This window comes from Sphaeramia orbicularis, chromosome 17 (assembly GCF_902148855.1).
Source record: "Sphaeramia orbicularis chromosome 17, fSphaOr1.1, whole genome shotgun sequence".
Classification (NCBI taxonomy): Eukaryota; Metazoa; Chordata; class Actinopteri; order Kurtiformes; family Apogonidae; genus Sphaeramia; species Sphaeramia orbicularis.
Window position 1 is genome coordinate 36922340 of NC_043973.1, and position 9798 is coordinate 36932137.

The 9798-nt window shown below is 36.7% G+C and overlaps 1 protein-coding gene across 1 annotated transcript; it reads right to left on the reverse strand.

The window, feature by feature from the left end:
- Positions 1–149: 149 nt before the first annotated feature.
- aldh9a1b (aldehyde dehydrogenase 9 family, member A1b) lies at positions 150–9732 on the reverse strand. Its single transcript, XM_030161076.1, has 12 exons — positions 9601–9732; positions 9206–9411; positions 7872–8017; positions 6324–6453; positions 5989–6123; positions 4859–5055; positions 3856–3996; positions 3578–3766; positions 3398–3485; positions 2277–2418; positions 1437–1549; positions 150–1226 (listed from the first exon to the last, which is right to left on the reverse strand). The coding sequence occupies exons 2-12, from the start codon at positions 9381–9383 to the stop codon at positions 1132–1134; spliced, it is 1554 nt and encodes a 517-aa protein (XP_030016936.1). The 5' UTR covers positions 9384–9411; positions 9601–9732; the 3' UTR covers positions 150–1131.
- Positions 9733–9798: the final 66 nt, after the last annotated feature.

Genomic DNA, 9798 nt, shown 5'->3' on the forward strand with positions numbered 1-9798 from the left:
CAAAAAATCTCCTCACACTAGACTTCAATGGTATCTGGCCTCAAACTTTACCCGTATGGTCTTTAAAAGGTCTTAAAATTAATGAAACCTAGAGAATAGAATCTGTGTTTCAATCTAGATTAAGTTTGTAGTATTATGACCAATACATAACTACTGCTCTTCAAATGTTTGTTGCTTTTTCCTAATGTGTTTATATGTCAACACTTGGTTATAGGACCCTCATAAGAATTTGTCTGGTGAGGAGGATCTACCCTCTGAAGATGGTAAGTAGATGTGCTTCTACTAATGTAAACTTGGTACATTTATCAAACATTGTTCAGTTTTTACTGTCCTTTAAAACAGAGTCGGCACAGTTCAAGAAACCCAAGCGACCTCCACCAAAGGTACAGTTGTACTACAGGTGTGATTACACAAAGCTTGACATTAAAAGTTCAACAAATCATACAGGTGTTTATCATCTTTCCTCTCCACAGATAAGGGCTGCTGTCAAAACTCGAGCCAAGAGGAAAAGAATTTAAGCCCTGGAGTCACGCATACTAATGGCTGTCAACAGTCAAAATATAAAGATGAGATATTTATAGTCTGTTACATTTTTTTACTAACATGGACAAAATGTTGTCACTTAATTCATTAATTTATTACAGGTTCCTTTTTATTATTAGTTCCATATAATTCAGATATGTGACAAAGAAACTTACATTGAGTGTAAAAAAAATGGACAGATTAATACAAATGTTATTCAAAATTGCTTCATTTATCTGTAGGTGTAAACATAAGAGTAGTGGAAAATAAACCTTCATTTGTTGAAACCCTTTGTGTTTTTACAGTATGCAACAAAAATACATTTATTCTCTACATTTATGAAGGCAGCAATCAATTAAAGATCAATAAGTAGCAGCAATCTTTAATCCCATATAAGTGGCAATAGATCTAACATTTCCATTTACTTATAATGATTTGTGTGTAAATATCACAAAATATGGCTCATGTTGAGTGGGGACAGGTTTGCTTGATGACACAGAATGCTGATGTTAAATGAACCATCCCTGAGTGGTTGTGCAGGTCTGAACCATCTGTTTCAGTCTCTGGTTCAGCATTTCATATCCATCCTCATCTCCAGAAGAGGTTTTCTTAGAAGAGGCTGTCCACGTCTCCCATCTCCACAAACACAGTCTTCAGCTGGGAGTAATATTCGATTGTCACTTGACCATTCTCCCGCCCGATGCCTGGAAAGAGCAAGGACAAGACAGACATTTCACATTTAGAAAGTGTTTGATTTTGACAGTTCAGACTTCAGCTGTACAATTTATAATGTCTGTTCTGAGCTAAAGTTAACAAGAACATTTGAATCAGACCATGAGATGACAAACTCCTTGTAACAGACTCGTTTACTTGTATTGTTTTGTCCTAGATCTGCCAGAAAACCACCATACTACCTGACATTTTGAAGCCTCCAAAGGGCACCTCCACAGGGGTGATGTTGTAGTTGTTGATGAAACAAGAACCAGCCTTGAGTTGTTCCACCACTCGATGGGCTCGCCTTACATCTCTGCACAAATCACAAGAAGAATTCAATGGTTTTCATATTTTCATTAGGTTTCTGGACTAGATTCACAAAGACAGACTTTGTCTTAGATTTAACTAATGGTCTTTTTTCAGATGGATATCTAAATGTAACAAATGTACAAAACTGTTTGTTTTGTCACTACCTTAACCAGGACTTCATTTGCTTTGGATCCTGGGTAAATTAAGACATTATTTAGACAAAAAAACTGGCTGATTGTGCCACAGCTTCAAACCTGTTGACTTGAGCATAAAACTCATACTGTGAATAAGATTTTTTTCAGTTATTAGATATTGTGCTGGTAAAATTCAGATACAGTATAAAAATTTAATTTGGAAAGATTAATGTGGCTTGTAACTCTTTAGTCAACCTCAGAATAATTACTTTTGACTTAACGGCTGCTACTATATTTCCTGTGTTAATTTCTTGTCCTACAAACGTTTTTAACCCACAAAATAACTGCTGGTTTCAAGCCATGTTTTCCTCCTCGTTTCTTTCTGTGCCACTGGTTTGTTTGCCTTAACCTGAGCTGCTAACTTTTTAGAATTAACATAAACCAGACTTTAATACTGTGAAACTATTAAATTAGATTAATCGAAGAGTAAAAATAAGATTACAGGCTAAAAACACCTCTGAAACTAACTCTTTTCTCTGTCTAATGCAGATTATTCAGTCAGTTTTCATTGTGAGGTTGCTTCTCATTCACACTTGCCTCGTGAAAACTCCTGCAGCCAAACCCAAACTGGTGTCATTGGCTCTGTGCAGCACCTCTTCTTCTGTTTCAAAGGACAACACAGACATGACAGGACCGAAGATCTCCTCCTTTACACAGGTCATTTCATCGGTGCAGTTACCTAAAAGAAGCAGAAAGAGGTACACTGTGGATATACTGGTGTGTTGTTAAAAATCATCTGCACTGTAATAATTTATTAGTTGGCAAAGTACATGCTGCACATCTCTATCTGATACAATGCAATTTGACACAGGCTTGTTATGGTACAGATAGTGTGATTTTATTTCTTTGGCTCTTCTTAAGTGGACACCAAATCATTAATTAACAATAAAAGTTTGATTTTAACATCACAAATTGTCCATTAACATTGAGCCTGTTTACATGTGAACCAGTACTGTGATCATTATCCGATTTCTGGAGATACCCGATCATGTAAACGGTATAATCTGATTATAAGAAATCAGATTACTACACCTTGATTTATCCCCAATACTCCGATGTCTTCCTACATGTGTACAGGTTAATCTGATTTATTTAGTTCTTTTACTGCATATGTGAAAAAATAATTACAATCATGGAAAATGAAAGTTACATAGTCAAACGTGAGCAGAAGACAATGGCAGGAAGTTTATGCCTACTGTCAAGAAATCCGATAATGTACCTGAGCCAGGGTTTTCAGTTGTCACATTTCCCAAGTGCATGTAAACGCACCAGATCTGATTATTACAATTACCTGGTTACTCCCAATTATCAGATTTTTTTGGTCATGTAAACAGGCTCAGCGTTTCTTCTTAACTTGATAACTCTCTTTCTTTGTTTCCAGTTAAACTTTTAAAACACACTTCAGGCAACTAAACATTTTAGAGAGACAAAAACATCTAAATTATTTGTCACATTTCAAAATAATAAAGCCATAAACCTCTGTTTATTGTTCAATATTAATAAACCTGATTTTACAGATACAAAAATGTAAGAAATGATGCATCCAAACTTTAAAGACTCACTGATTTGAACTGATGTGAGTCTTCGATTTCTAACATACACAAGCACCAAACCCTAGTAAATAAGCATAAACTTAAACATTTTGGTCTCCTGCTTACCTAAAACACATGGAGTCATGTAGTATCCACCTCTGAGTTTGGGATCTGATGGGACAAACGCTTCACCTCCACACAACACTGTAGCACCCTAGAAACCAGATCATGTTCTTCCTTCAGTATTTTGCTACATAATGTGAACCTGGTTCTAAATGAAAGCCATACCAGGCAACTCACAATTACCTCTTTTTTTGCCTGATCCACATAGGACAGGACTTTGTCTAGGTGTGGCCGGCTGACCAGTGCTCCCATGCGAGTGGTCTCCAGTAGTGGGTCTCCTATTTCTATCGCCTGGGTCCGCTCCACCACTTCCTCTACAAACTCAGGCAGGACATCCTTCTGAACAAACACCCTCGTACCATTGCTACAGACCTGTAATCAAAATCACATTAAGGTTTCCAAGTGACGATGCTAAAACGTCATTTCATACGAATACAGATATCCAAAACAGAGCCCACTACCTGGCCTTGAGACAGGAAGTTGGCCATGAGAGCTCCTCGCACTGCGTTTTCCAGGTCACTGTCCTTAAAGATGAGCAGGGGAGATTTTCCTCCGAGCTCCAGTGTCACAGGCTTCACCCCATGAGAAGCCATCTCCATGATCTGAGACGCAACAGATGGTGAGTTTGGACTCCAAAAATTTCTCTTATTTAACTCATATGTAATCTAAATACATATGAAATATTATCAGTTCCAGTTTAGAACACACAAATAGAACACACATAGTGTTCCTGAAAACTATGGAGCTTGATTTTAACCAGTTTCATGTCTGATAACGCATGGAAAAGATGCAAAAAAATGTGTCTGCAGACTGTTATCCCCATCCCACACACTCTGATATTCAAAGATGCCTGAAGAACATCCAACTTTTTGCATGAGAGTGCAGACTTGACTTTACATTTCTAAGTTAGCTAAGAATTCTAAATGGGAAAGAAACCTAGATGCTAGATCTTGGGTAAAATCCAAAATGTGGCATGAAGCAACGATAATCCTCATGCGTAGGCTGTCAATGTGGGACCAAACACAGTAATGTGTTTAACCACAACCAAGTATTGAATTTGATCTATTCGGTTCAATGATTTTGTCTCCATATCACAACTTGGTGCCTCTGTTCAGTATGAATTTACATATTAATTTAATAATTTGAGACTATCTCATTGGGTTTTTGTTTTCCCCTCTATATTTCTATGTCACACCATTATTTTTTTCTTTGCAATAATAATAATAATAATAATAATACTAATAATAAACATTTAAATAGCCCCACCAGTGCATCTAACAATTATAATAAAACACAGGTTAAATATTGGATTTTAAAAGCATTTGTTACATTAAAAAAACATCTTGTTGGTACTCAGGTGTCAAATATGATCAGGAAAAATATGGAAAAGAAGGAAATTTTGAAATGGAAAATATACAATGTAAAACAGAGGTTGTTTAATTGAACTGTATAAATAACTCTGACCTTTTTGCCCGTGGGTACGCTTCCAGTGAAGGACACTTTGGCGACATCAGGGTGGTGACACAGTAAACTGCCAGTTTCCTGACCACCCTGGACCACGTTGAAAAGCCCCTCTGGAGCTCCAGCCTGAGCAAAGATTTCTCCCAGTAAGACTGCGGTCACTGGTGTTACTGGTGAAGGTTTGAAGACCATGGAGTTTCCTGGTTTAGGTCATAGATCAGGAAAAGTCAACACAGCAGCGGTGATCACTGGTAAGAATGCTCAGAAATGTTAATGTGTGTTTTTCATGGATATTTGTGGCTTCAAATGAGGTAAAGTTGGATTCATCCTGATAGGAAACAGTTACTATGATAGCAGATTTACTGATTATCATAGCTCCACCTTATAGTTAATGCTTTTTGGAAGTGTTAAGGAAAAAGACATTCATGTTGTAAGCCCTTTAGCAAAAGGTTTACAAGCCTCCATTCTACACAATACAGTAATAGTGCTATTTGGAGGAAATTACAGGCTGCCTGCCACATCAGAGTAATGCTGCAACTGCAGTTCCAAATGACACAAATTCACAGATTGCGATGCTTGTTAGAAATATGTGTTTTTAGATGTCGCCAAAAAGAGCCACCTAGTAATTCCATGGTTTAAAATCCCATGATCAGACAATTAAAACACACATAACAGTAGATAACCATGTTAACTGGATGATGGTGAGAGTCACTTCTGTTAAAAAATTTCTGTGGCTGTAGCACCATCCACAGGAAAATACCAATATATAACACCATATAAAAAAGGACTATCATGTAAACTAGCTAAAGATATAAAGATATAACAACGAACTAAAAACAACATCATAATAATAAACACTCTTAGAAAAATCGACTGCATGTTTTTTCCTGAACCAGCAGATACTATGGGATGATATTTAACAATAAAGAGACGTAGCTTCTACATTTGTACCTAATCTGACTTGTGTATTTGTTCAGATATTTTACAACACAATAGGTTGAAAAATAGATTATGAGTTGATATTGTGATGTCTACAACCTTTAAGTGTCCACTTCAGGTTCAACAGAAGTCCAATTTGCTGCTACACTTCATTTACTGTAAGCTCTGTTTAATGATTTACAAGATTTTCATACCACATGCTAGAGCTGGAGCCGACTTCCAGGCAGCGATCTGGAAAGGATAATTCCAAGCACCAATGCCAACACACACTCCTAAAGGCTCCCTTCGGGTGTAGGCGAAAGATCCTCCGGCCAGCTGGACATGTTGGCCTTTTAGAAATGAAAAAGAGATTTGATAACAGAACACCACCTGTCAATATGTGAGGTGAGAAATTCCATACTATCATATTTATACTCGTACATTAAAATGAGCATCCCCAGTCAAGTGTATATTAGTAATATTAGGTGGAACTGCTGGCATTGTCTGGCCTTCAAGGTAGGAAGTAGAAGCATAAGTCATAGTTTCCAACCTGCCAGAGTGCTGGCCAGCCCTGCGTAGTATTCTATACACAGTCTGGCAGAGTCCACGTCCAGACGGGCCTCTGTGATGGACTTCCCATTGTTGACCACCTCCATTTCAGCAATCTCCTCTCTCTTGCTCTACACATGAAAATAGGACCAAAATTGTAATTACATACAACTCTTAAACAACATTGAAATCAGGTGCAAATCATCAGCTCTCCTAAAAACCAGAGGAAGATGAATATATAAAAGAAGCAGACAAGTTTCTGGAAGTATTTTAAGTTTTCTTTTGCTAAAACAAAACCTATGAACTGCAGAAGCTGGTGTACTAGATTTTTGATTTTTATGCTACACAACTGCATGCCATAATTCAGCAGATTCCTCCTTAAAATATCTGTGCACTAATAGTTTAAGAAATAAGACCAAGAAGGAATCACTAAAACATTTTTTGCAAGTCTTGTTTTTTACTGATTTAAACAGCAGGATGTTATATTGCTTGGCTCTGAGATTCATCACTGGTGATAGTATAACACTTACTGCAAGCTGTATATTATGTTGCATATGCACAGTATTGGATTGCTGTTAGACTAAAGCTATAGTTCAAAGTAATCAGTCGATATCTCAGATCCTACCTTCAGGGAAGACATATAGAATTCCATGTGCAAAGAAACACATCTATAAAAGGCATTTATTCCTGTGGCCATAGTAAATCTCAATCAGTGATTATATCCATCTCTAAATAGCCTCCAACCTCATCACATTTTACATATATTTATTCACCTGAACTCACAAATGTTGACTAGACCTGGTGCTTCTTGTAATGTAGTTTTTATGTGAAATTAATTTTAGTGCCGTGTTTGGTTGTGAATTCACATGTCATGTGATGCTTTTATGTATGATGCAGATGTTTTTTTCTTTGTACACTTTTATGGTGGACTGTGATAGACATTTTCATGCAGGCCAAGGACAAATTTCTACCTTTATTACAAAAAACATTCATTGATAAAGTATTGTATTCTATTCTAAATAAACATCAAACCAGCTGCCTTTTTTTTGTTTATGGCTTCTTTAAAGTCATCACTTGTGATAAGAAGCCAAATATTAGCCGCTGAATTAATCTAGTTCTAGTGATAAATTGCAAAATGTTCTATTGATACAGATTAATCAGCTAAATTGATATAAAATAAATTTACTGATCTTGGAAAATGCAGCTTTATTCATTGAGCACCTATAAACCTGGAACAGCAACGGGAAAAGGTTGATGGTTTCCTTATATTTACCTCAATTAAAAATCTTAAATTCACAGTGTTTTATGTGTACCTATTTCTGTTTACTGGATTCATTTGCCTTCCAGTTTTATTATTTTAATTATTCTTTACAGTTTTTATAGAAATGCCCTTTATTATTATTAGCATCATTGTTCTTTTTGGTATTCTTTAAGTTTTATTGTTTATTGATATACCTTTGTTTTCTCTGGACCATATTAACAAAACCTCCTCAGTATAATATCAGACTAAATACAAGCTGAACAAATGACTGAACAATACAAATAACACCTCAATGATATGAGCAGCCTCTATCATGATCCGTGCTCTGTCCATCCCAGACAGCTTGCTCCAGTGGCCAAAGGCTGATTTGGCATGTTTCACAGCCTCGTCGATCTCCGCAGCCCCACATGGCTCTAAATGGCACAAGATGCGCCCTGCAAAGATCAGATATCAAACACCAGTTGGTACAATTTCTATATTGATGTTGTCTGTTCATGTAGTTAGAGCTGAATAGATGTGAGCAGTTTAGAATATGATTAAATAGTCCTTAGTCTTTAGATTCGGCAGTTTCCCTGCAGGGTTGAGGTTTTTTACTTCCATCATTGATAATACAAGTATTTCATATATATTTTTATGATCAATGGGGACTTTAATTTTTGTGTTTTATGTAAGAACTGTAAAGAATTGTACAATTTCTTAAACTTATTACATGTTAAGTAAATGGCTTTAGTTCAACAGGTTAGATTTCTGTTGTTTTACTTTACTTAAGTAGTATGCCATGCTATGATTTCAGTGCAGCTTCACTAATTTTGTGTATTGTGCAGTGGAAACCACCTAAACCAGAGGTGTCAAACATACATACCAAAACTGACCCGCCAAAGGGTCCGATCCAGCCCCTTGGATGAATTTGTAAGATGCAAAATAGTAACAATCAAGAATTTAAACAATTTTATTTCAAGGGCCATATATAGCTCAATTTATTCTCAAGTAGGCCAGACCAGTAAAATACTATCATAATAACCTATAAATAACGATAAATCCAATTTGTTGTCCTTGTTTTATTGTTGAAAAGTGATATCACATGAAAATGTTTACATTTAGAAACAGTAGTTTCACCAAAAAATGTGAATAACCTGAACAGATCTTAATAATCTGAAATTTCTTAAGAAAAATAAGTGCAATTTTAACGATATTATGCCTGTTAGTAAAAGTTTTGTGCCTTTCTAGATCCACTGTGAACTGTAAGTTACAATGCAAATGTGTAAATGATAAGCTGAGACATAATATTGTTAAAATTGCACTTGTTTTTCTAAAGAAATTTCAAGTTGTTGATGTCATTCACATTTTTTAAAGGATAGATAGATGTTTACATTTTCATCATGCAATTTTAGGGTTATGGTTAGTTTGGGGTTGACACTATTTATAGGTTGTTATTCTATTATTTCACTGATCTGACCCACTTGAGATCATATTGGGCTGTATGTGGACCCCTGACCTAAAATAAAGTCCACAGACTAGAGATCCGACATCTTCACACAACTCAAGTCCAAAGTCCAGTAGGAAGAATTACGTCAATATATTCAGGAATAGTCAGAATAATTCATACAGAACAGTGTGGGTACCTGTAGCAGGCTCATACACATTCTCGGTGTTGCTTTTGTGTTTGCTGCTCCTTCTCTGTCCACCCCAGAAGTTCAACGGGGCAGTGACGTTCACAGAGCCCGAGGACACGCACCGCACGGCCGCTGCCAGTGGACTAGCAGCCGGCCACCGGACAGACGTAGCAATTCTCCGGAGCATGCTCAATCTGGCTCCGTTCCTCGTTCAGCTGTGGAGTAAAGCATTGCATTCTGCAGGTTAACCTATTCTCTTCATTAATGCAAAAGTGATTGCGTTAAAAACAACCTACAGTCCAACTACACGGGTGTACACTACTGTAGTACGTTAGCTTCTTTTCTTCGCTTTGCTATATAAAGTTAGTAATGCTTCATAGTATAAGTTTAGACAGTATACTTACCCAGGCAGGTGTCCTCCGAAAGAATGCGAATTAAAGTGCCGAAAATCTAAATACTTCCAAACATTATGCTTTATAACGTTACTTAGTTTGCTGACACTGAAGTAAGGGGCGGGACGAAGACGACTACGGATGATGAAGTCGTCCAGCGTCAAAGATGATTGGATACGCCACCTGTCAATCATAAGCAAGACAAAATAA

What these genes read in the sequence shown, in the direction of transcription:
- aldh9a1b (XM_030161076.1), bottom strand. Translation starts at nt 9,383, where the DNA reads ATGCTCCGGAGAATTGCTACGTCTGTCCGGTGGCCGGCTGCTAGTCCA. An exon ending in TGTGTATGAGCCTGCTACAG is followed by an intron (nt 8,018 to 9,205) that starts GTACCCACACTG and finishes TGATCTTTGCAG; the next exon opens with GGCGCATCTTGTGCCATTTA. An exon ending in TGGATCAGGCAAAAAAAGAG is followed by an intron (nt 3,486 to 3,577) that starts GTAATTGTGAGT and finishes TCTGGTTTCTAG; the next exon opens with GGTGCTACAGTGTTGTGTGG.